At 42.0% G+C, this 27243-nt stretch overlaps 1 protein-coding gene across 1 annotated transcript in view; it reads right to left on the reverse strand.

The window, feature by feature from the left end:
• The window catches only part of ZFYVE1 (zinc finger FYVE-type containing 1), a 51366-nt gene extending 25098 nt beyond the window's left edge, over positions 1 to 26268 (reverse strand). Inside the window, exons 1-2 of the mRNA XM_081131512.1 lie at positions 26067 to 26268; positions 23771 to 24731 (exon numbers count right to left, since the gene is read on the reverse strand). Of these exons, the coding sequence (XP_080987638.1) occupies positions 23771 to 24247 (477 nt within the window). The 5' untranslated portion in view covers positions 24248 to 24731; positions 26067 to 26268. The remainder of the gene's footprint in view (positions 1 to 23770; positions 24732 to 26066) is intronic.
• Between the last annotated feature and the right edge of the window lie 975 nt (positions 26269 to 27243).

Here is a 27243-nt window from a genome sequence, read left to right on the forward strand (position 1 = left end):
TGCAAGAAGAATAAATGCTTCCCAGAGTCAAGGTCCTTGATTGACTTGTCAAGGTGTCAAGGAAAAAAAGCCCCAGTATGTATAACAGCCTCCACCCAGTCCTTACCCTCAGCAAACAGATAATAGGAATTTTTAAAGCCTCAGTCAGTATCAGAACTTAGTGGTCATACAAGAGCTAAAATTATGAAATTCTCAGATGGCATAGGAACAAATCTTTATGACCTTGGATTAGGCAATGGTTTCTTAGCTATGACAAGAGCAATACAACAAAAGAAAAAATAGATAAATGGACTTTTATCAAAATTAAAAACTTTCGCCCAGCCGGGCGTGGCTCAGCGATTGAGCATCGACCTAGGATCCAGGCAATCGGGGTTCGATTCCCGGTCAGGGCACATGCCCGGGTTGTGGGATTGATCCCCAGTCGGGGGCATGCAGGAGGCAGCTGATCAATGACTCTCTCATCACTGATGCTTCTATTTCTCTCTCTCCCTCTCCTTTTCTCTCTCTGAAATCAATAAAGACATATTTTTAAAAAAAAATTGAAAACTTTCATTCTACAAAGGATATCATCAAGATAGTGAAAAAAAAGACAACTCAAAGAATGGGAGAAAATATATTTGTAAATCACATATTTGATAAGGGACTAGTGTCCAGGGTACATAAAGAACTCAACACAAAAAAAGTAAACTATTTTTAAAATAACCTAATTAAAATAGATATTAAGCAAAAAATTCTGAATACACCTTTCTCCGAAGATATACAAATAACTGATAAGCACATGAAAACATGCTCAACATCATTAGTCACTGGAAAATGCAAGTCAAACCCAAAATGAAATATCACTTCACACCCACTAGGATGGCTATGATCAAAAAGACAATAAGAAGTATTGGTGAGGATGTGGAGAAACTGCAATGCTCATACACTGCAGGTAGGAATATAAAATGGCACAGACACTGGAAAACAGTATAGGACTCTCTCAAAAAGTTAAACCAAGTTATATATCTCAGCAATTCCACTCCTAGGTATATGCCCAAGAAAACTGAAAACATGTCAATATGAAACCTAAATATGAATGTTCACAGCATTATTCATAATAACTAAAAGTGGAAACAACCATAAGTCTATCAACTGATGACTGGATAAACAAAATGTGGTATATCCACAATGGAATATTATTCAACCATAAAAAGGAATAAAGTACTAATTTATGCTACAACATGGATAAACTTTGAAAACATTATGCTAAGTTAAAGAAGCCAGACACAAAACACTACACATTCTATGATTTCATTTCTTTGATGTCCACAACAGGCAACTTCATAGAGACAGAAATAATAGCGGTTGCCAGAGGCTGGGAGAAGAAGGGACCAGGGAGTTGCTCCTAATGAGCACAGGGTTTCTATTTGGGGTGATGAAAATGTTCTGGAATTTGATAGTGATAAGGGTTGCAGGACTTTATGAATATACTGAATTATATTAAAAGGGTGAAATATATGATATGTAAATTACATATCAATAAAGCTGTTATTTTTTTTAAAAACTTATTGGTCAAACTTCATCCATCCATAATTCCCGTTTACAGTTTAAAGAACACTGTAGTCCTTATAAAAAGTAAGGCTGCACCCTGGCCCGTGTGGCTCAGTTGGTTGAGCATCGTCCCATGTACCAAAAAGTCGCCGGTTCGATTCCTGGTCAGGGCACATGCCCAAGTTGTGGGCCTGATCCCCAGTAAGGGACGTGCAGGAGGCAAATGATAAATGTTTAATGTTTCTCTCATACATCCATGTTTCTCTCTCTCCCTCTCTCCCCTTCCCTTCTCTCTAAAATAATAATAATATATTTTTATTTATTTATTTTAAAGTAAGGCCGGGAAGGAAGAGACCTGGTGCCAGTGAAATATCAGACTGGAGCTCCAAAAAGGGGCCCCTACTTTTATAACACAGAACCCCAAGAACAAAGCTCCTAATCCAAACAGGTAATGTATTACTCCAGCTAAAGGAGTGATGAACCTTTACAGCAAGTATCATCTAGCCATAAGAGCGAAAACGATACTCAAGAATATGCTGGTTTGAAAAAGAGCAGTTAGAGAAATGTAAACAGGCCACTGGATGTGATAATATAAGCCCTCATTTCCCACAAACTCAAGATGGCAAACCACTCATTATTTTACTAATAACATCACTATTGTTACATAGTTAGGAGCCGTAACATTAATGATCATACTAATAATTTTCTGAATGCCCACTGCAGTGACAGTGCCCTTTACTATATCCATGAGGGGAGGACTCTATTTTCTCTTTACACCTCTAGCACTTGGAACACAACATGGCACAGAGGAGGAGTTCAATATCCAGCTATTGAATGAATGAATGCCAGTCACTTTGCTTGGTATTTTAATCACTTTTCTCCACCCTATATCCTCTATAGGGCTTAACACACAGCAGCATTCAACCACCTTGGTAATGGGCTCACTGACTTACTCACCAGACAACTGAGAGAAACAAGAAGTTACATGGAACAGCCCATTTTAGACTGATGTCACTCAGCCAGCCTGGTTCCAAGCTGCTAAGTTGGCCAGCAGGAGAAACAAAACAAAAGCTCCATAAACTTCTACCAACAAGGAATCAGGTAAGGTCAGTGGCCTGCCACAAGAGCCATTCACCTTCTCAAACATCCCCTCAGTATCCCTCGGGGTTGTAGAAGAGTAGGTCTAGGGATTTTCTACCCCGGAAATCTACTCTGTTATGAATCTGTTAGCCCACAAAACAACAACTGTTATCCAGTATGTGTAAGAGCAGGCACCTGAAAAGGGGCACATGGGAGCCTTCAGATACAGAATTAAATGTCTCATTACTCATAATGATTAAGTGCCCACTAAATGATGTACATAATATATATAAATGAACTATTCATTTGGGAAGAAAATGAAACACTCCCTATAAGTATCTGGGATATTATTTTGGCACTTGGTATCCTGGGGCACTAAACACACCTGTTCTTGTGTTGGGCATATGCATCTGAGTCTAGTGCAACGAATTCCGGGAGGAGAAGCTCAAAGCTCTATGCTGGGTCCTCTGCCCTCCTTTTTTTAACTGATTTTAAAGGAAGGAAGGAAGAAGGGAGGAAAGGAGAGGGAGAGAGAAAGAAACATCAGTGTGAGAGAGATACATGGATCAGTTGCCTCCCAGACATGCCCCGACTAGGGATGGAACCTGCAACCTGGGTATGTGCCCAGACCAGGAACTGAGCCCGTGACCTTTTAGTGCATAGGGACAACACTCAAACCACCTGAGCCACACCGGCCAGGTCCATAGGCTGGTTTTTCTGAGAGCCCTGGCTAATCATTTAACACGCACTGACTGCATTTGTGTGTGTGTGTGTGTGTGTGTGTGTGTGTGTGTGTGTGTGTGTAAAGTGGGGATATAACCATCTTTGCCTCCCTTGACTGGGTAGTGGTTGCTAATAAAATAAATAGATACGTGAGAAAATGCCTTGCAAACTAAAAACATGCTTCATTTTTCCTTCTTGTACCTTTCACATTATTTTGTTTGCATTTTTACTACTCAATTCATCTTTAACTGAGCCAGAGGGAGAGAGAGCCTAGGCCTAGGTGGTACCGTGACTGGTTTTCAGTCAGGGGAGGAAATGGTAAAGATAAAATTCTCTTTGATGAGGAAAGGAAAGGGCCATGAGGCAACGAGGCTCCTGCTCCGCTCCACTCGTTCTTCCTGTTTGTAATCAATGATCCCACTTTGCATAGAACAATGTCTGGCACACAGTAAGCACCCAATAAATATTAGCCATTATTATTTAAAGACCAGCACTGGGAAAACATCCAGGTGCACTGTAATAGCTGCTGGGCTGGGACCTGCCTGCTGTTCAGAAGTTGGTCGTTCAGGTACTAAATCAGCAATGGTGAGATATAAACTGATTCTACCTAAAAATGAAAGATCTTGCTGCTTGCTTCTGATCTCTCCTTTCCTCTCCCTCTAATGAAAATAACATATTATTATTAATACTGGCTTTGTAGCTCACCCTTAGTAAAATGGCCACCTAACTGCATACAAATCTTTGCCCGGCCAGTATGGCTCAGCGGTTGAGCGTCAACCCAGGAACCAAGAGGTCACAGTTCAGTTCCAGGTCAGGGCACATGCCTGGGTTGTGGGCTCGATCCCCAGTAGGGGACGTGCAGGAGGCAGCTGTTCAATGATGCTTCTTCTCTCATCAATGTTTCTCTCTCTCTCCCTCTCTCGAAATGTCAATTAAAAATAAAATAAAATAAACCACTAATAGCATACAAATCTTTAAGAAACCTCTCTCACCCAGCCAGTGTGGCTCAGCGGTTGAGCATCAACCTATGATCCAGGAGATTGGGGTTCGATTCCTGGTCAGGGCACATGCCCAGGTTGTGGGCTCAATCCCCAGCAATGGGCTTGCAGGAGGCAGCCTATCAATGACTCTCATCATTGATGTTTCTATCTCTCTCTACCTCCCCCTTCCTCCCTCTGAAATAAAATTTTAAAAATATTAAAAAAAAAATTTTTTTTAAACTCACACACAAAGCTTTTCACTTTGTATAGAGTTTTAAGTAGAGTTTCTAAAATGAAAAATAACAGTACTTGATGACCTCCATTGTTCCAATTTAGAATTCAGAGCTGATTATGGTAGTGAAAGTGTCCAGCATTCAACCTCTGAGCCAAGCAGGCAACAGAATGACAATCTCCCTCAAGAAATTCCTTCTTAGCCCTCAGAGAATCATCCAGGAGGAAGACCACATGGACTTTGTTCTGAGGAGGCCTGGGAAAGGAAAAGCAAGAGATGAGGAAGAAACTGAAGTAAAGAACCTTGGAAGGAGGAAAGTTCAACAGAACAGTCAGACTCCAGAAATTAAACACCAAAGACAACAGAAAACAATCCCAAGGAAAGTAGCTCAGCATTGAGGTCCTTTCAGTTCTGGCCTCTCTTGATGAAGAGGATCTAATTTGTACCAACAACAATCATATAGTCCTTTAAATTTTTATAAAGGTGTTCCCAGTGGCGCCAAGGGCAAAAATCAGCTCCTAACCCAAAGCAATGGAAAGAGCTAAGAAATGCTTGGTTGCTCTCAATCACAACATAATGCTTATAATAAATCCTACCCCTGAACCAACAAAGATTATTTTTTTAATGTTTTTGTTGATTTTAGAGAGAGAGGAAGGGAGAGGGAGAAGGAGAAAAACATTGATATGAGAAACATCAATTGACTGCCTCTCACATGTACCCTGACTGGGGATGAGCCACAACCTGGGCATGTGCCCTGACCAGGAATCTAACCAGTGACCGACCTTTCAGTATACGGATGATGCTCAACCAATTGAGCCACACCAGGCAAGGCCCAACAGATTATTTTATACCTCTCCACTGCAATTCTAAAACTAGTCTAAATCAATAGTTACCCCCAAAGTTAAATTATTATTCTTTTTTAAAATATGTTTTTATTGATTTCAGAAAGAGGAAGGGAGAGAGAGCGAGATGAGAGAGAGTCATTGATCAGCTGCTTCCTGCACGCACACACCCAAACCCCGCCCCCCACCAGAGACTGAGCCAGAAACCCCGGGCATGTGCCCTGACCAGGAATCGAACCATGACCTCTTGGTTTATGGGCTGACGCTCAACCACTGAGCCACACCAGAGTGGATAAATTCTTCTTAATTACTTTTCTTTGTTGGTCTCTAGTTTATTTTGCTTTCATTCCATTTTTGGCTGGGTTCACTGAAAGAGACGAAACCCAAAGAAACCAACCAGATTCTCGCTCTTCTCAGAACTCGGACCACTATCCCAAAAGGAAAAAATAACTTGATTATTTCACTTAATTAACAGACATGTATTGAGCTTCACCTAATGTCTAGCACTAAGCTGATGATGTTAGACCAGCACAGGTATAGAACTTGGGTTACGGTTTCCTTCTCCCAGGAGAGGGAAAGGGGAAGTGGAAGGTGAGGAAACTCTTTCTTGAAAAATCTAGACCCACTTTCATCATGCTGAAAAAAGCTCCAGGCAATGATTTAAGTCCATGGTCTAATTTTCAAACAGGATTTTACTTAAACAATGTCAACCAGATCAGTGGCCACTCATCTTTTAAAGCCCAAATGATAAGGAGGTTCTATTCCAACAGCAAACCCCTACTGCCAGAAAGTTCTAGTAAACCTGTTTCTTCAACCCAGCAAGTTCAGAAAAATCCCTCTCATTCTGTCCTAAAAGAAGTGTATCTTTGTGTTTATCCATGTATTTATCAACACACAACTGTTTCTCAATCAAATGTTTTCTTAAGACCACTAAAGTCATGAGATTGGCTTCACAAATACACTGAGCACATTCAGTAAGGGCAAATATCATGTTCTTCCACTCAAGTGGCTCCAAAGTGTTCAATTACTTGAGAGGTCAGGAATTCTCCTCCAATGTCTTAGAACTACCCCTGGTGCTTCTGACACATGGTCTCACAGACACTGCCTGCCACTCCCTTCGTACTCTAGAGCAGGAGAGAGAATGTTCTATGTAGAGATGATCCACACAATGAATTCTTTAAAAAGTCATTTTTAGCCCAGCTGACATGACTTCGTGGTTGAGCATCAACCTATGAACCATGAAGTCAAGGTTTGATTCCCAGTCAGGGCACATGCCCAAGTTGCCAGCTCGATGTTTCTCTCTCTCCCTCTCTCTTTCTCTCTCTCTCTCCCCCTCTCCCTTCCTCTCTCTGAAATCAATAAAAACATAAAAAAAAGTCATTTTTAGCTTCATGATCAATCTCTTTGACCTCACCCAATTCACCGAGGTCGGCTCTCCATTTATATCAGAATAAAAAGTTTTCCAAAGCAAAGCTGAATTCTGAGGACAGAGTGGAAATACTGAGTCATCCTCAAGACCCACATCATCCTCAAAGGACTCTTCCAAAGAGCTTACAAATAGATGGAAGATGCAGCTCCCCTTTTAAGTGGCACTATATACCTATATTTGGCTAGCTATAAAAACAGACATAAGGTCTGATAAAGGCTCTGAGACTCAGCAGTAAAAGCACCCGGCTAGACAGAAGACAAGAGAGCTTGGTTGAAGTCCACCTCTACCTGGGTCACACCAGGGGTACTTTACTCAACCCTTCTCTCGCTCAAGTCTTCATTCTCAACCCACCATCTGTTAATGTCATCCTGGTTCTGAGCTTCCCAAACAGAATCTACTCCATGCTAGCAAGGGGTCTAGTCTGTACGGTTCACCACTGCAGCCTAGGTCAGGGTCTAACACATAATAGGAAATCAACACATATTTGTTAAAATAAATGAATAAACACAGTGCAAAATGCATATGCTACAGTCTCTGTGGAAGAGAACAGTTCACTATTACCATTAGCGTTCACCCAACCAGCCTCCACCACCAAATGACTTTAGAATAACCTTAAAGAAGTTAATTAATTGCCCGGAGGGAGATCGCAGTTCAATTCCGTCAGGGTGCATGCCCGGGTTGTGGCTGGGGGGGGGGGGGGAGCGTGCAAGAGGCAGCCAATCAGTGACTCTCTCATCATTGATGTTTCTATCTCTCGCTCCCTCTCTCTTCCTCTCTCTGAAATCAATAAAGATATATTTTTTAAAAAGTACTGTTGGGGAAAAAAGTTATTTATCTGAACCTCAGCTTGCTGTGAGGATTAAATGAGATGATGCACACCAAGCACTTAGCACAGCGGAGGTAAGCAGTAAATGCTGGAGAAGTGTTGACTGACATTATTGCTGTAGTCCTGGTTTACCTCTAGGCCACAGTCATTGCAGCCACTACAGAATTTTATTCCATTATCCCAAGTAAAAACTCTGCTGAGGGAGTTTTCCAATAAATGCCTCCTTAAAGAACTAGAGATAATGAGATAAGGAAGATACTTAGTATTTACTATTCCCTCCCTCAAAATGATTTATCTTCAATTTGGGGGGGGGGGGGAAGCTGTTTTAAGATTGCAGAATACCGCCAAGCCAGGCGTGGCTCAACGGATAAGCGTCACCCTAGAATCCAGGTGATAGGGGTTCGATTCCCGGTCAGGGCACATGCCCGGGTTGCGGGCTCGATCCCCAGTCAGGGGCCTGCAGGAGGCAGCCAATCAATGACTCTCTCATCATTGATGTTTCTCTCTCTCCCTCTCCTTTCCTCTCTCTGAAATCAATATATATTTTAAAAGAAAAGATTGCAGAATACATATATTATGCATAAGAAAGCATTCAGTCTTCAAAACAATGATTCCAAGAATTATTATTACACCAGAGACTCACTAAAGTGTTTTTCTCACAGTTTATGCTGAAGATCTTAATAGATGATGTAGCCTTATAAGGAGACCTTCAGGGTCTGGGTCAGAGACTAAGAGGGGTCTGGTTTCTCTTCAATATGGAATGAGATAGTGGAGCCCTACCTAAGTAACAATATAGCATATAACTATTTTAAAGTCAGTTAACAATAGTAACCCCTCCAGCAATATCACCCCCCTCTGAATTGTCATAATATTTTCTCAATACTTCTCTGACATTACCCACCTTATTTCTATATATTTGTCTTCTATTACCTCTAGACTGTCCTCTCCCCAAGGGCAAACTCACTGTCTTACTACCATTTTATCATTTTATATTTCCCTCAGTTGTCAGCACATGGTAGGCACTCATTAAATGTTTGCTGAATTAATGATTACATCAATTTATTCTTAGACATTTCATTCATTCAACAAATATTTAAGTACCTACTATGTGCCACACACTGTCTAGATGCTGACAAACAGAAGAGGTAAAAATCACCGCCCAATGAAAATGTTCTAAAAATGACTGTGGTGATGGTTGTACGTATCTGTGAATAAACTAAAAGCCATTGGATTTATTACACTTTAAGTGGGTGAATGGTATGGTATGTAAATTATATCTCAATAAAGCTGTTTTTAAAAAAAATAAATGCATCCCTAGCCAGCCTTGCTCAGTGGTTAGAGCATCAGCCTACGAACTGAAGGGTCCTGGTTTGATTCTGGCAAAGGGCACATACTTCAGTTGCAGACTCGATTCCCGGCCCCAGTCGAGGCACATGCAGGAAGCAACCAGTCGATGTATCTCTCTCACATTGATGTTCCTCTCTCTCTCACCTCTCTCTTCCTTCCACTCTCTCTAAAAAGCAATGGAAAAAATATCCTAGAGGATTAGAAAATAAATAAAAAAGAATGGGTGCTCTTATTTAAATAAACAAATGCAACATTAAAAATGATTGAGATACTATTGGTTTTCCTTAATTGTAAAATTAACTAATTAACTTTCTATAGTTATATATGTTCAGTATTTTAACATGCTAGGTATATGTTATTTTTATAATTGGAAAATAATAAAAGATGTATAAAAAAAGACCAAAAAAAATTACTTCCCTCTGGGATGGTCTATTAGCAGGTACAGGGTGTTCTTGTGGGGTGATGAAATGTTTTAGAACTAGACAGAGGTGGTGGTTGCACAACTTGTAACTAAATACCACTGAATTGTTACTTTAAAATGATTACATGTGGCTCAGTTGGTTGGGCGTCGATTCCCAGTCAGAGCAGATGCCCAGGTTGCCAGCTCGATCCCAAGTAGGGGGAGTGCAGGAGGTGGCCAATAGATGTTCCTCTCTCTCTAAAAATCAATTTTTAAATCTTTAAAATAATAAAATGGTTATGTGAATTACACCTCAATAAAAATTTAAAAAATCACTGCCCTCATGGAGCTTGCATTCTAATGGGAAGACAATAGCCAAATAATTAAAACATATGGTATACAAAATGCCCATCAACAAGTGAATGGATGAACAAATCTGGTATATCCATACAGTGGAATACTACTCAGCAATGAAAAGAAATGAACTAATACTGGTCAGTGTAGCTCACTGGTTGAGCGTCAACCTAGGAATCAAACTGTCACAATTTGGTTTCTGGTCAGGGCTCGTGCCCCATTGTGGGCTTGATCCCTGGTAGGGGACATTCAGGAGGCAATGATGTTTCTCTCTCATTGATATTTCTATCTCTCTATCCTTCTCCCTTCCTCTCTCTCTTAAAAAACAAAACAAAACATTATGGTGAGCAAAAGAAGCCAGTCACAAAACAGTACTGCATGATTCTATTCACATGAAAGTCAAACCTATAGTTAAACAGATCAGAAGTTGCTGGGGACTGACTACCTAGAGGCACAAGGGAACCTTTTGTGGGGATAAAAATGTTCTCCATCTTGACTGTGGTGGTGGTGGTTACACATGTATACATATATTTGTCAAAACCCATAGAACTGTATACTTACAATGTGTATATTATATTCTCTGTAAATTATACCACAAAAGAGTTGATTTTTAATCCTAACCTGAGGATATTTATTCCATAGCTTTTCAGGGAGAATGGAAGGGGGGGAGAGAGAGAGAGAGAGAGAGAAACATCGATGTGAGAAGACATACGGATTGGTTGTCTCCCACACGAAACCCAACCAGGGCCAGGAATCAAGCCTGCAACTGAGGCACCTGCCCTTGGCTGGAATTAAACCCAGAACCCTTCAGTCCAAGGGCCACCGCTCTAGCCACTGAGCCAAACCACTAGAGCTGTACTTTCTTCTTATGTCGCGTCAAATGATGATAAGTGGTGTGAAGAAAAATCAGGAAAGGAGACTAGGACTACAGGGTGGGGAAAGGGGTTGCTCTTGTAAATATGATGGTCAAGGAAGGCTGTCAGAAACCCTTCTTCTGTGCTACACAATCTCCAAGGATAAACTCAAAGGTGGTACAGCCAGGAGATGCATCCACAGGGAAAACATGTAAAGTCAACCAAATAAGAAATCTTCCTCTTATACTACTCGACTCAAAAAGCCAAATGTTTGCCCAATTCCAGAAAAAGCAATCATTTTAAGGAAGTGACAGGCCAGAAAAAAATAGAATCACACAAACTGGAGGTAACTTGAAATAGTTAAAAATAGGTTCCCTGAAAAGCTGACTCACAGTGATTTTGGTGGCTTATATGGGTCAAATTATAAACAGCCCTCTACTAAACAAAATAGTCTCCCAGGTTAAATGCCAGGAGCCTGTCTGTTATAACAGCCCAAGGCTGAGAAAGCTCAGAAGATGCAGAGCAGAAACTGAAGGCTCACAATAGGGGCTCTTTCATTTTTTTTGCCTGTCTGAGTCATCCTCAACCCGGCATTTCACAGTAATCCCATACAATGCCCTCCCCCTCCACCATTATTACTAAACAAAAGGGGCTTTTACTTGGGTTTTTAGAAGTAAAAGGCAGCAGTAGCAGAGGGAGCCTCTGCTACTCCTCCAATTATTGCTTATTATTTTGACAGACAGCTCCTAAGTAGATCTATGGCTTTTTGTTACTTTTTAAAATATGGCACCTAAGAACCAACAGTAAATATATATTCATGTTCTGACCAGAACTTACCAAAGGGCTAACAGCCAGAGCACCAAAATTGGTCCTTACATTATAAGAATTTGACCATTTGAAGAGAAAAATTGGGAAGTCCCACAATTTAGAAGATTATGATCCCCCTGGCTCATGACCTACTGACCAGAATTAAGTTAAGGGGTTTCTGCCAGCCTGTCTGAAACCCAGGGCCTGGAAACAGCAAGCCCCAGCAAGGTACCCTAGACCAGGAAGCAGAGGAAGGGCCAAGGGGTCACCGGCAGATGAGTCCAAGACAAGAGTACCAGCACAGCCAGTCTGTGGTTCAGAATTCCCATACAGTCTGAAAACATCCTCTATTTTCCATTCCTGGATCCCATTAAAATAATGTCTCTTTTAGCGAATTAAAAAAAAAAAAAAAAGCCAAGTGTCAGTATTATGAGCCACACTATTCTGGGACCGTAAACAAGTGAAGCAGCCAAGCAATGTGATGGTTCTTAAAGGGACGATCTCAGCGAGATGAGGTCCACCACTGACTTCGCTGAGGGAAGGGCAGAGAAGACTCGCTTGGCCTCCCGTTTCAGGGACTGCCCAAGGCTGTCAATTTCTGAGTCAAGGACGGCCTGCCCCAGTGGACACTCTTAGCTTATCATTGACCACTCCGGCTCACTGGCTTCCTTAGCACCCTGCATGCTCGGCATGAGGAGTCTTTTGACCTGAAAAACTCCCTGGTTCTCCCAATGTCCCAGTCAGGGGGTCAGTCAGCATGCTGCTCTATCCTCTTGGAAAGAGGACAGTTATAGGAAGTTTGTAGAAAAGAGACAATGAGGAGAATGGGTGATTATGGGGAAAAAAACTAGTATGGGGGTTAAATATACATGTACACAAGAATGAAGAGAAAAATGACTTTTAATTTTGAATCTTTTTTCTCTTACTAATAAACATTCTGATAAGATGTCTGAATTCCTCACAAGACCCAACAAATAAGGAAATGCTATTCTCTTCCACCCCTAAGGACCCTAGTTATTAGGACTTTATTCTTCTAACCTTTGACTTATTTGCTAAAGGTGTTGCCTCTAACTTAGAGAGATTACGATGATTTGTCAGTGTGGATCATCTACTTATTATGAACTGCAAATAATGGATCCCTGAGTCCTTTGGTTTTCCTAGTATACAGTTCCACTGAGGCTTAGAAAAATCAATGAATACAACCCAGAAAGTCTAACCATTTCACAAGAGAGGTTACAAAATATGCCAAAAGAAAATATTGATTTCACCTAGATTACTTCTGAGAAGTAGAGAACCAAAAGAGGGAGAGGAAAAACCTGGTGTGTTAATGAAATGTTTTGTTCCTAATATACTTCCCACTTCACTAGAATCCAGGTCTCCTCTTCGACCAAACCTTCATCAGTTAGATCAGTTTCTCAATCTCAGCACTACTGACATTTGGTACCAGATAATTCTTTTTTGTAGGGGGCTGCCCTACGCATTGTAAGATACTTAGCAGCACCCTGGCCTCTACCCACTAGCCAGTAGCACACACTCCTCTACCCCCCATCTGTGACAAGCAAAAGTATCTCCAAACATTGATTGCCAAATGCCCCCTAAGAAAGCAAAATCGTTCCTGGTTGACAATCACTGTATTAGGTTAATACCAAATGAGGCTAATTTAGCTCTCTTTATTGTGTAAATTGAGTTCTTAAAGATTTTTAGTTTTGTCAGTTCAATAAAATCTGGGGTAGTAAGCAGGTGTTATTTGCACAATCCAAATGACCACAATCCACTGAGTTCTTTCATCCCCTCACCCCTCAACCCAATACATCAGCATTCCTGTTTTACATCCAAACTCTGTCCCACGTTCAATGTTTTTCCATCCCATCATATCAAAAATAATGATAACAAGAAATCTAAGCCACCTCTCACCTCTTAGGAGGCTTCTGCAATAGCCTCCTAAGTGGTTTCACTGCTTTCATTCTTGGCCTCTACAATCATCACAATCTAGTCTTCAAACGCCAGTCAAGAGCCATCTCTTAAAAAGGTTCTAAAAGATCATGTGACTTTTTACATAAAGCAGGCTGGTGCTTTCCATTACTCTTATAGCCCACACTTATTCCTATGTGATCTGGCACCTGCTTACCGCTGCACCTCTTTCCTTACCACTCTCTATAACTCACTCCAGCCACACTGGCATACTCAAACATGCCATCCCACCTTCTTTTTGTTTCCATTTCCCTCTGGGGGAGCTACTTGCCCAGGCAGTATTAACCATCAGGTCTTTGCTTACAAGTCACCTCTACGATAAAACCTTCACTGACCATCCTAGAAGAGTTGCCTCCAAATCACTCTTCCTTAATAATACTTACTACAGGCCCTGGCTGGGGAGCTCAGTTGGTTAGAGCATCGTCTAAATATGCCAAGGTTGTGGGTTTGATCTCCAGTCAAAGCACATACAGGAATAGACCAATGAATATAAAATGGCGGCATAGGTAACAGCTGTACCCGCCGCCTCCCACAACCACATTAATATTACAACTGAAATACAGAACGACCATCACTCAGAACCTCCTGAAATGTGGCTGAACAGAAGCCCTACAACCAGGGAACTGAAGCAGCATCGAGACCAGTAGGAGGGGCGGAGATGCGGGCAGATCGGGGCTGAATCCCAGAGATGCGGCCATGGGCCCACACCCGGTGCCGTGGGGTAAACCCGGGAGGGAATCTCGGTGGTGGGGATTTCACGGAGGAATGAGGGATCCCAGCCCCACAGCAGGCCCCCAGCCCAGGGCTCCAGGACCGGAAAGAGACATCCCCACAGCTTCGGGCTGTGAAACCAGTGGGGACTGTGGCTGAGGGTCGCGGAGGCTGCAAGAGTCCGAGCAGCTCCTCTTAAAAGGCCCGTGGCACGGACTCACTCAGACGCGCTTCCTCTGAGCCCAGCGCCGGGCAGCAGATGGAAAGGAACCTGGGACACTTGGGGAGGAACTAACCTGCCTGAAATCAGGGCGAGAGCTGGAGGGGCCGCTTTCTCCCAGACAGAAGAGCTGGCAGAGGCCACTGCTCCTTTGGTGAGTCCTCCCCACACACAGCCGGCAGGCAGGCACCATATTTGAATCGCCAGTACCTGACTCCCACCTTTGGCCCCGCCCCATGATTCCTGGAGGCCCCGCCCCTCCCTACCTGCAGCTCATCCAGGCCATTTCCATTGGCTTTTCTATGCCAGTGGCCTCTCGAGCCTCATGCATGGGACTTTCCTAAAATCTCTCAAACAAGCAGCAGCGTGCCCCATACGGCTTGATAAGTGGCCCCAGGCCTGGAACTAGTGGCAGCCTGCACTGGTTCATAGCTTGGCCTCTCCTGGGTAACTCCAAGCCCAGCACAAGTAGCAGCCAACTACGGTTTGCTGAGTAGCTCATGCTGGGTGGCCCTGGGCAAGGCACTGGCAGAGGCTGACTTTGCACTTCCCAGGAGGCCCCAGAGACAATTCACCTGGTGGTCAGACTTGACCACACTGGATAATAACCCTACCATATCCACGAGTGACACACTCAAGGGGCACACTTGGTGAACACCAAAGCCCAACTGAAGTAAATCCTGCTCCATAGGGGTGTCTCCAGCACAGCAGCTCTTGGGCTGTAGTTGCAGCTGGTCCGCACAGCTGATTGGCCTGGGGATCAATTCCTCCCAGTAACACCAACAGCAACCAAGGCTCAACTACAACAGGAGAGTGCACACAGCCCACACAGGGGAGCACCTAGAAGGCCCAGCTCAGGTGACTGGGGAGGCTAAGCCACTGAACCCTACAGGGCACTTACTACACAAAGCCACTCTACAAATTCCAGGAGACATAGCAGTTCTACCTAATACGTAGAAACAAACACCTGGAAGCAGCCAAAATGTGGAGGCAAAGAAACATGTCACAAAGGAAAGAACAAAAGAAATCTCTAGAAGAGGAACTAAATGAAATAGATCCGAGCAAGCTAACAGATACAGAGTTCAGAATTTTGTTTATAAGGATGTTTAAGCATACTATTACGGAAATAACTGAGAAAATCGATAGCATAATAAAGTATACCAATTTGAAATGAAGACTATGCGAACTGAAATGAATAATAATTTACAGGAAATCAACAGTGGAGTAGACGACACTGAGAATCAAATCAGCAATTGGGAACATGAGGAAACAAAAAGCGCCCAACCAGAAAGGCAAAAAGAAAAAAAAAGCAGAAATGTGAAGATAGTATAATGAGCCTCTGGGACAACTTCAAGAGGCCCAGCATTTGTATTATTGGGAAGCCAGAAGGGGAAGAAGGAGAGCAAGAAATTGAAAACCTATTTGAAAAAATAATGACAGAAAACTCCCCCTACCTGGGGAAAGAAATAGACTTACAAGTCCAGGAAGAACAGAGAGTCCAAAACAAGAGGAACCCAAAGAGGCCCACAGCAAGACACATCATAATTAAAATGCCAAAGGTTAAAGACAAAGACAGAATCTTAAAAGCAGCAAGAGAAAAGCAATTAGTTACCTACAAGGGAGCAGCCACACGACTGTCAGCTGATTTCTCAACAGAAACCTTCCAGGCCAGAAGGGAGTGGCAAGAAATATTCAAAGTGATGAAAAACATGGAACTACAACCAAGATTGCTCTAACCAGCAAAGCTATCATTTAGAACTGAAGGTCAGATAAAGATCTTCACAGATAAGAGAAAGCTAAAGGAGTTCATCACCACCAGACCAGCACTACAGGAAGTGTTCATTAGCTTCTTCTTAAAGAATCTGATGAACTAAATAGATCCAGAAACATTGACTCATGCAACAGATGATCATATTTCAGAGGAAAGAGGGAAGGGAGGTGGAGGGTGGGAAGAGATTAACCAAAGAAGTTATCTGTATATATGCATAAACCATGGACACAGTCAATAACAGGGTAAAGGCCTGGAGAGGGGGTGGGAGTGAAGTGGAGGGGGTCAATTGGAGGGAAAAAATGGGACATCTGTAATACTCTCAACAATAAAGGTAAATTAAAAAAAAAAAAAACGACCAATGAATGTAAAATTAAGTGAAACAACAAATCAATGTTTCTCTTTCTCTCTGAAATCAATCAATCAATAAAAAAAAATACTAACACTTACTACATCTAAACTTATGTGTTTTGCATATGTGAACTGTCCTTTCCCCACTTTAATGGTAAGTTCTATGATGGCATAGAACAAGGGTTATTAACCATGTATCCCTGGAACCTAGAAAGTGCCTAGCATATAACGTATGGTCAATAAGTGTGATGAATTATTGAATGGCTTTGACTAGCAGGCCACAAATGAGTTTCTGCCTCTGAGTCCAAAAGTCAGTCTCTCCTCAAATTTATCATTCTAATATACACTCAAATGACAACAAAGTAAGGGTAAAATTTTTCACCTCTAAAAGGCAACTTTTTGTCCTTTTAAGTATTCCAAAAGAAACTGAATACTTGAATCATAAGCAACAAATCTTAGGAGACTTTAGGCCATAGAATTTGAGGAAAGCACACATAATGTTAACAGCCTACAAGCTGCTAAAATAATCCTTATGTACACAAATGCCTAGGAACAAGAAAAGGAAAACAAAGTTGGGACGTGTCAGTTGTGCATTGTGAGTTCTTCGTAAGAATACACTGTGAAAAGGGGTAAAAACAATAACTTTGCAGTGGAGAAGCCTAATAAACTCTACCTCAGCCAGGTGACCAAGGTCAGTACCAACAGTGATAGCTAATGTTGATAAACTGCACACTTTATGAGATGCGATGAAAATGGCTTTTGGCCTTGTGGTATCATTCCTACCAAAACCCCATAATTACAATCTAATCACAAGAAAAGCAGGCAAATTCTAGTAGGAAGGCATTCTAAAAAGTATTTGACCACCACTTCCAAAACTGTTAAAGGCGTTAAAAATAAGAAAAGTCTGTGAAACTGTGAACAGCCACTATGATCCTAAGGAGCTATGAAAACTAAATGTGACGTGGTATCCTGGATGAACAACCAAAACAGAGGAAGGCTATTAGATAAAAACTACTTAGGCTGAAGTAACTGAGTAATGGTTCATTACATTTATATGCTACATATTGTTAAAATTCCTTTATATTAATGTTTGAGATTTTAAAAGTGAATGTATTTTTACACTAATCATATCATATTATCACAAATCTCTGCAATAAAGCATATCGTATGCTAGTCATATTTCAATGCTTCGCAGGAAAAAAAAAAAAAAAAGTTGGGGCCTAACTCATAGAATCTTTATTCCTCTGAGGAAGAAGTTTTTTGTGGGTTTTTTTAATGTTTTCATTGATTTTTAGAGAGAGGGAGAGGGATAGAGAGATTGAAACATTGATGAGAGAGAAACATCATCAATTGGCTGCCTCCTAGGGACTGAGCCCCAAAACTGGGCATGTGCCCTGACCGGGAATCAAACATCAACCTCCTGGTTCCTGGGTCGACCCTCAACCACTGAGCTATACCGGCTGGGCGAGGAAGGAGTTCTTCAATAACAAGTCTTATATTTATATAGAGCTATTTCATTTGATTCTCATAGCAGCCTTAAGGAACTGGTGAGGTGATGCTCCTGACCATATGAAGCTTAATTAGAAAGTTTAAATGACTTGGTCAGAGATAGCAGGAGTGTCACAAAGCAAGGATCTTAGAGCCAGATACTTGTGTTCAAATCCTCTGTCACTTGCTGGGACTTGATCTTGGCAAGTTACTTCATTTCTCTGTGCTTCAGTGTCCTCATCTATAAAATATAATGCTAAAGATGAATGTTTGTAGCCCCTCCAAAATTCATACGTTGAACTCTAACTCCCACATGTGATGGTGTTAGGAGGTGGGCCTTTGGAGGTGATTAGGTCATTAGAATAGAGCCCTCATGAATGGGATTATATCCCTTTTAAAATAGACCCAAGAGAGCTCCCTTCTGCCATGTGAGGACAGTATGAAGACAGCTCTCTCTATGAACTAGGCTCTCATCAGACACTGAATCTGTTGGTGCCATGATCTTGAACTTCCCAGACTCTAGAATTGTGAGAAATAAACTTTTGTTTATAAACCACCCACTCCATGGTATTCTGTTATAGCAGCCCCAACTGATTAAGACATACAACTTACTTCACAGTGTTTGATAAAATGAAACTGCCTCCCCCGCAAAGATGTCTACATCCTAATCCCCAAACATGTAAATATGTCACTTTACATGGCAAAGAGACTTTGAAGATGTGACTTAATTAAACCTTGAGGTGGGGAGATTATGCCGGATTATCCAGGTGGATCCAGTGTAATCACAAAGATCCTTGAAAGAGGGAGGCAGGAGGACCACAGACACAGAAGGCAATGTGACAATAGGAGAGAGAGAGAGGGATTGGAAGGTGTTAGTTACACTGCTGGCTTTGAAGTTGGGTAATGGGGCCGCAAACCAAAGAATGCAGGAGGCCTCTGGAAGCTAGAAAAGACAAGGAAACAAATTCTTCCTTCAAGTCTCTAGAAGGAACACGGCTTTATCAACCCATTTTTAGGACCTCTGACTTACTTCAAGCCACTAGATTTGTGGTAGTTTGTTATAGCAGCAATAAAGAACTAACACAGAGTTATCATCAGGATTTAATGAGCTCATACTTACAAAGTACTAAGAACAGTTCCTAGAACTAGAGTAAGAGCTCTCTAAATTTTAGCTATTATGAAAAATTAATTAATTTTAGCCCTAGCCGGTTTGGCTCAGTGGACTGCAGACTGAAAGGTCCCAGTTCGATTCCGGCCAAGGGTACATACCTCGGTTGCAGGCTCAATCCCCAGCCCTGGTCGGGGTACATGCGGGAGGCAACCAATTGATGTGTCTCTTTCACATTAATGTTTCTCTCTCTCTCTGTCTCTCCTTCCACTCTCTCTGAAAAGCAATGGAAAAAGTATCCTTGGGTGAGTATTTTAAATATTAATTAATTAAAAAAATTTTTTTAGCTATTATGAACCAAGACTAGAACCCAAGGAAGATTCACAGAAGCACTGCAGAGGCTAAAAAATGAGGGTCAGAAATTTGGTAATATCACTCTAAAGTTAAAATGCAAAAGATTCCACTTCTAAATAGATTCATAGGCTAGTCGATACATTTTTTTAAACATATTTTTATTGATTTCTTTTAGAGAGAGGAACACTGATGTGAAAGTGAAACATCAATTGGCTGCCTCCTGCATGTCCCCTAACCAGGGATCGAACCAAAACCTGGGCATGTGCACTGACCAGGAACCAAACTGGTGGCCTGTGAATGCACAGGACAACACCCAACCAACTGAGCAACACCGTCCAGGGCTAGTCAATACATTGTTTGTAGTAATTCAAATATCCATTAATAGGCTAAAATTATAGAAAAGCCATTCAACAAAGTACTAGGAAGCCTTTAAATAATGAGGCAGACCTCAATGTACTGATAATCAAAGTTCTACAAGATGTATCCTCCCCCCTCCCCCCAAGTTATAAGAGCAAGTTTATTTAGAAAGTTATAGAGGTAGTAAAAGTGAGCCAGTTGAGCTACCATAGACTCAGGAAACAAATTAGAGAAGCAAAAGAAGAGCCCTCTGAGCTTAGAAGAGGGAAAGGCAAAGGTAAAGCTGGGGGGGTTGGGGGGACCTTGCATGCTCTGGAGAAGGAGAGCAACTACAAGAGGTATCCTTTAGTGAAAAAAGGCCAAGGACAGAACAGAAAGTATATTATGTTCAATTTTTGTTGAAAAATAAAAAGGATACACACATTCATAAGTATGTATAAAAAAAATTCTAGAATGGCATGCCGTTTATTTGTTGATGGTGACTTCTAAGAAAAGGAGGCTAAGGGTATGGAGTAGGAGAGAAACTCTTGTCATTGAATGCCCTTTTATATCATTTTAGTTTTTTACTAGGTATGTGTGAGACATCCATTTTTAAAAAACTGAGGTTGGCCCGGCCCGGCGTGGCTCAGCGGTTAAGCATTGACCTAGGATCCAGGAGATCAGGGTTCGATTCCCGGTCAGGGCACATGCCCGGTTTGCGGGCTGCAGCAGATCAATGACTCTCTCATCATAGATGTTTCTAGCTCTCTCTCTCCCTCTCCTTTCCTCTCTCTGAAATCAATAAAGATACATTTTTAAAAAAAAAACACAAAAAACTGAGGTTGCCCAGCCGGGCGTGGCTCAGCGGTTGAGCGTCGACCTGGGATCCAGGAGATCGGGGTTCGATTCCCGGTCAGGGCACATGCCCGGGTTGCGGGCTGCAGCCGATCAGTGACTCTCTCATCATTGATGTTTCTATCTCTGTCTCTTCCTCTCCCTTCCTCTCTGTGAAATCAATAAAGATATCTTTAAAAATAAATAAATAAAATACATAAATAAATAAATAAATAATAAATAAATAAATAAATAAAATAAAATAATAAAATAAAATAAAATAAAATAAAATAAAATAAAATAAAATAAAATAAAAAATTGAGATGTGACATCGCCAATCAATCAAGTCTTTATGCACTGGCAACGTGCCTACCACTGTACATGATACAGGGCATAAGATACAGGGTCCTGCTCTCCAGGAGTTTACAATCTAGCTTGCTGACTTTATAACCCAGATTTGTATGAGACAATCATCTAATTGTTTTGGACATTTACACTAGAAAACTGAACCAGATATTTTCTCAAAGTACTTTTCCACATATGACTCTAACAGAACGAATCACCACCTTAAATTCCATGTCCAATCCATTAGTCCCAACCAATGCTGCACTGCTTGCAATTAATAAGCAGTGACTTCCTGGGAAATGGTGAATTGTTCACAAAGGGAGAAATATTTACAAACAACTCAATTACATACATATTATACACTACAAGAAAAAAAAAGATGGACAAATACCATTTCTGAGTAGTTGGATTTCCTTCTTCATTAACTTCTATTATTTTCCCATTTCTCTACTAAGGAACATGTATCAATGCTACAAAAAGAAAAAAAATAAACATTCTCTCTTCCCCTCAAAAGATATTCTTTTTGGTTCCAACACAATATCCGTGAGGATTATTAATTCATCCCAAATATTCCTCTCGCTTTATGAAAGTGACAGCAATCAGAAATATGACTTTCCAAAGGCTGACACTAAAGAGAACTGGTGGCAGAACCAACAAGAATCACCCAAAACCAAGTGCTCCATTTATAAAATATTTAGTCCACACTAATTTAGAGTGTAATTCATAATGAAGACATTATTGCTAACGAAAGGCAGAATGGGATCCGAGTCACACCTCCATAACTCTTTTAGTTCCTTTCAGCCAATAAAGAAAAGTCTGTTAGCAAAATATTTAGCTGACAATGGAAGTACATTAGTCCCCCTTTATCCATGGTTTCGCTTTCCAGTTTCAGTTACTCACCATCAACCATGGTCCAAAAATATTAAAATGGAAAATTCCAGAAATAAACAATTCTTAAGTTTTAAATTGAGCATTATTCTGGGTAATATGATGAAATCTCGAACCATCCCACTCCATCCCACCTGGGACATGAATCAATCCTTTGTCCAATGTATCATACTATACATACATTACAATAAGATATTTTGAGAGAGAACACATTCACATAACTCTTTTTATAGTATATTTTAATAATTCTATTTTATTACTAGTTATTGCTGTTAATCTCTTACTGTGCCTAATGTATAAGTTAAACTTTATCATAGGAAAAAACAGTACAGAGGGTCCAGTACTATCTGTAGTGTCAGGCATCCACTGGGGGTTTTGGAATGTATACTCCGTGGATGGAGGGGGACTGCTGTACATAGGAATCATGATGTAATTCATTTCACAAGCTTATCCAAGAAAGACAGAAATAAAAAATATTTAATGAGTAACTGTACGTTTTTCAAACAGTTAACTTACATAGGTACTCCTGCAATCTGGAGACTTGAGGAGTCATCACTGCTAAAAGTACTGAGTCAATGTACCACAAATACTGATACAAAAACAACAGATTGGTTGTGAACACTATGTGCCGGGCCCTATGATAAATCCTTCTCATTCCTAATCTATTTGAATCCTCTCAACTACTACTATGAAGTAGAAGTGAAACTGAGGCACGCAGCTTATAACTTGCCCATGGTTATATAGCCAGTAAGTGTTACAGCCAGGATATGAATTCAATCAGTCTTCACTTGAAAGCATAGACCTTATACTACCTTCTCTGGAAAGTATAAACATTATACTATTGCTTCCCAATACTGCCCTTAGCTATCACACACTACCCTCTCCCCAACTCAGAATCAAATCACCCGGGGCGTGGCTCAGCGGTTGAGCGTCGACCTAGGATCCAGGCGATTGGGGCTCGATTCCCGGTCAGGGCACATGCCTGGATTGCGGGCTCGATTCCCAATTGGGGGCATGCAGGAGGCAGCTGATCAATGACTCTCTTATCGATGTTTCTGTCTCTCTCTCTCTCTCCCTCTCCTTTCCTCTCTCTGAAATCAATAAAGATATATTTAAAAAGGAAAAAAAAGAATCAAATCAAACGTTATCCAGTCCTTCTGTAATCCCAAGTGCCTTCACTGGCTTTTACTAATCAGAAGCTGATACATGAAAATAAGAAGAGCTCATCTGGAAGAATACTATCCTTATCAAACGCCATTTAAAAAAAAAAAGTTTAATTGATTTCAGAGAGGGAGAAAGGGGGAGAAAGAGAGCGAGTGAGCGATCAAGAGAAATATCGATGTGAGAGAGACACATCGACAGGTTGCCTCCCATACACACCCTGAACTGCAACCTAGGTATGTGCCCTGACCAGAAATCTAACCTACAACCTTTGGTGCACGGAAGGATGCGCCAACTGAGCCACATTGGCCAGGGATCAAACGCCGCTTTTTAAAGACCTGCCTCTCTAAATCGAGGAAGCAGGTTTATGATTTATTGCCTAACGTTCCCATGGGACTCTTTGTCAGTGTTTCTTTCCCTGCACAAATACAATAATCCCTCATCACTCACATTTATTCACAATTTGCCAAAGTGCTCTCATTCAGAAAACTGCTCTAAATCTGTTCTTCCTAATAATAATAACAGCTACCATATACTGAGCACTTATTACGCAATAAGCTATACAAACACCGTGCCATTTCATCCACACAACAACCCAATAAAGTAGTCAATGTTCCCAATGAAAAGATGAGAAAACTAAGGCTTGGAGAAGTACAGAAATTCAGCCCAAGGTCACCCAGCTTGGTAAGTAACTAAACCTGAGTCCTTCCAATTTAAGCTTTCAGGGGTCTTGCCTTTTAATGATTAAAATGTGAATTCCTCCTAGACTTTTGAGAGCTGCCTTCCAACAACAGATCTGCTCCACTACCACATGAATCCCCAAGTGCTTACCTGAATTTCTTCATTTTCATCTACTAGGAGGAAACTCACAACCTTCTCAGTCATCTTCTTCCTCTTGGTCTCTTCATCCATCTCTTCTTCCTCCAGTAACTCCTTAGTGACATGGTACACAGTAATGGGGTGTTTCCTTTTGTTACCCCCAGAATGAGTCCTCTTCTGGCACTCTAGGCACAAGTTGATTTTACAGGTCTGGCACCTCACAGCTGCCCTTTGCCTGACACCTGGTGAATGCCCATTGGGGCCCTTGCAGGGGTCACAGTAAGGGATGTGGCCAGGTTTGAGTCTTATCCGCTCATGGTTTCTCAGGCGCTCCTGCCGATGGAGCTCTTCCTCGCAGCGGAGACACTGCAGACTGCAACACTCATCACACTCAAAGACAGCTTCGTCAGTCCCACTGCAGGCGTAACTTTCCTGGCACATAAGCCCAGGATTCAGGCCCTTCTGTCCTGGGAAAGTCTGAGCACTCATACTCAAGATTAGTAAGGAAATCACCCACCATAAAACAGTCACTGGGCTTTCCCCAGCAGTGAAGACAAGGCTTTGAGTCTGAAGACTGCACAGAAATACCACAGGGTTCTGAACACCTTAAACACACACACACACACACACACACACACTCTCTCTCTCTCTCTCTCTTTCTCTCTCTCTCAATGTCCCATTAGAATTCTTCACACACTCACAAATGTTCGAATTTCTAATTTTCTGCCCCCAAGACTTCTGTATCAGCAGCAATGCTGATTTGGTTTGATGGTTTCATCCTCCATAAAGTGCATACAAATATGTGGTCAAAATTAATTTGGAAGGGTCTTTTATGGCTATCAGAGAAGGGCGGATGGGCTCACTGAAGTGGACTCATCAGTTGGGCCTCAAGCACAAGGTTTTGGTAACTGAAAGAGAGTGGTCAGGAGCTTTTCAATAGAATCCAACCTCAAGTCAGTATTTCAGGGGGTACCTAGAACAGAGGAAGGAAAAGGATTTCACTCATCTGAAAACAGAAGTGCACCTTAAAAAAAAAAAAAGGCTGTGATTAAATACAACACCAAAACTCCTGTAAGAAATCTCATTCTTGCTTGTAAAATTTACACTGGTTCATTCTGATCATAGTAATTTCTTCTCAAAATCATGGTCAAGTTGTCCTTTGAAAATAACCACTACCTCTAGGCCCAAGGCATTTAAGAGACTTTGCTGCTTTACTTCCCAGACTGAAATTCTCTGTTCACTCAGTTACTAAATTCAGAATTAAAAAAGACTAAGCAAAAAGTCCTTGCAAGGACAACCTTCTGCACCCCCATGTGCACTCCACAACTGGGAGAGGTGGAAAAAGCAGCTTATAAAAAGCTAAACAAATGATGATAATAATAATAAACTTTAGCTCCATCCACATCCTACAGTTTTTCCAAATCTAGACAGATGACTATTAAGAACTCTAAACCTGGAAACAAGAGGCACCATTTCATGCTTGAAAACAATGTAAAACAATTACTCTACTTCCTTTTGTTCCTTCTCTAACTGCAAAAATAAAGGGAGCAACAGGAGACAGAATTCCTCCACTATGGCCCACCGCAAAGCCAGACCTGCAGTGAGTTAAAACAATTTTCCTCTTTGTTACTCAAAAACTTAAAAATAACTCCTAAAAAAAGAAAACAACATAACGGGCAGGAAAGCGGTTTTTGTGACTTTTACAATTATATTCCTAACTCCCCTTAGCCTTGACACCCATTCTAACGCCACAACGAAATGCAAAGCCCTCCTTTCAGATATTCCCTCTCCCTCCTCCACAGTAATCAATCTACCAATCTTATTTTTAGATAAACAAGGAAGGCGACGGGAGTGACTAGGAGACCTTATTTACACTCTAACCTCAGACGTGCCCAATCAGCTCCCACACGGAAGCAAAAATCAAAATTTGTCACAATTGAGAAAAATACAAAATCAGCCTTCAAAAGAACACCTTACCGCCCAACAGGCAAAGCAAACAATCTGCCCACTCTGCCCCCTACCTCGACATCTCTCTCCAGCCGGGGATCCCTCACCCTTCCTTCCTCCCGGGCAACACCACTACAACCCGAGGGGTAGGAGCAGTCTAAGAACAAAGAAGGTCCCCGCAAGTCCCCCACAAACACTGGCAGAGGCCAAAGCCGAATCCATTGTTTATGCCACCCCACCCCCACAACAGCCGCACCCGCCCCCCCCCCGAGGGGGGAACAGCAGGAGCTCCGGGGCGATCGCTCGCCCCGCGCAGGGCCGTGCCCTTCCCTCCCAGCCCGCAGCCGCCAAGGGAGCCCACCACGGAGCAGCTCGGCCGCAGCCAGGCGGCGTCGGGGGACCGCGGGGCGCCGGTGAGGGCGGGGGCTGTTTCTCAGGGCACTGGTGGATCCATCCTCATCTCCATCTCCTCCCCCCTCTTCCTTCGCAGCCTCCCGGGCTTCCTCCTCTCCTGTTGTCAGTTGGGATCAGCTGATCGGAGTGAACTTCTCCCAGCTCCGACTAACAGGAAGGCGTGAGCAGTGCCGAGCAGGGAAGGAGGAGCGGCGGGGGTGGAGCCCGACGCTCCAAACGCGGAGAACGGTGCGCACAGCTTCCTGGGAAATGTAGTTCCCCAGAGGCGCATCCTCCCCCACACCCCGGAAGTGAGGGCCCGGAATGACTACAGCTCCCAGTACTGAAGAGACTGCTCTTGCGACGAGGCGGCGGAGACAAGCGGTCAGGCGTTTCGGGAGTTGGAGTTTTTGCATTGACTGTGGTTTCTGCTGGTTCCAGAGCGTTGTTTTGGGCAGTGGCAGGGGAAGGGATGGCGTTAAATTAGAGAACTGCTGTAATGTGTAGTATACGCACGGTAGTTACATCTCAAGTAACCCTTATTGCCCACCGTTCCTTCAGAAACGTGTAAAAACAGGCAGCCTCCGCTTCCCCAGGTTCGCCCGGTACACTAGCAAAAAACAAAGAATTGATAAGAGAGTAAAAGTACTCTTGTGTGAGTTTTGTTTACCTTTTACAGGTATTTGCCAAACCAACTGTTTTTTTCCCCCCCTACCTTTTATTTTTCTGACATTTCCTTACATAGTTTCTCAGTGTTAAATCATCTTTAAGTTAAACGGGGTGTATTTTCAGATAAGCTTGCAGGCGACATACAGTGCAGGCTCATGGTAAACAGTGTTATCTGGCTTTATGTGAAAGGCCGTATATTTGTTTAGTGTTTTCACTTTTTGGGTTTTTTTGTTTGTTTGAATCTTGGGACAGCACTGAAACAAAGCCTGGTGTAATGAAAAGACCACTGACCTGAGATGCCAAAGACTGGAAGCTTGTTCTAGAAAGCTCATGGGTAAGTCACTCAACCTCTCCATGAAATGAAGAAATTGTACTGTGTAAACTCCGAGGTCCCTGCCAGTTCTAACGTTCTATCATTCTACCTTGATAATCGTTAACCAAGGAGAGAATACTAAGGTTGAGTGACTTGCCAAGGT

The sequence above is a fragment of the Miniopterus schreibersii genome, assembly GCF_964146895.1.
Source record: "Miniopterus schreibersii genome assembly, chromosome: 1".
Classification (NCBI taxonomy): domain Eukaryota; kingdom Metazoa; phylum Chordata; class Mammalia; order Chiroptera; family Miniopteridae; genus Miniopterus; species Miniopterus schreibersii.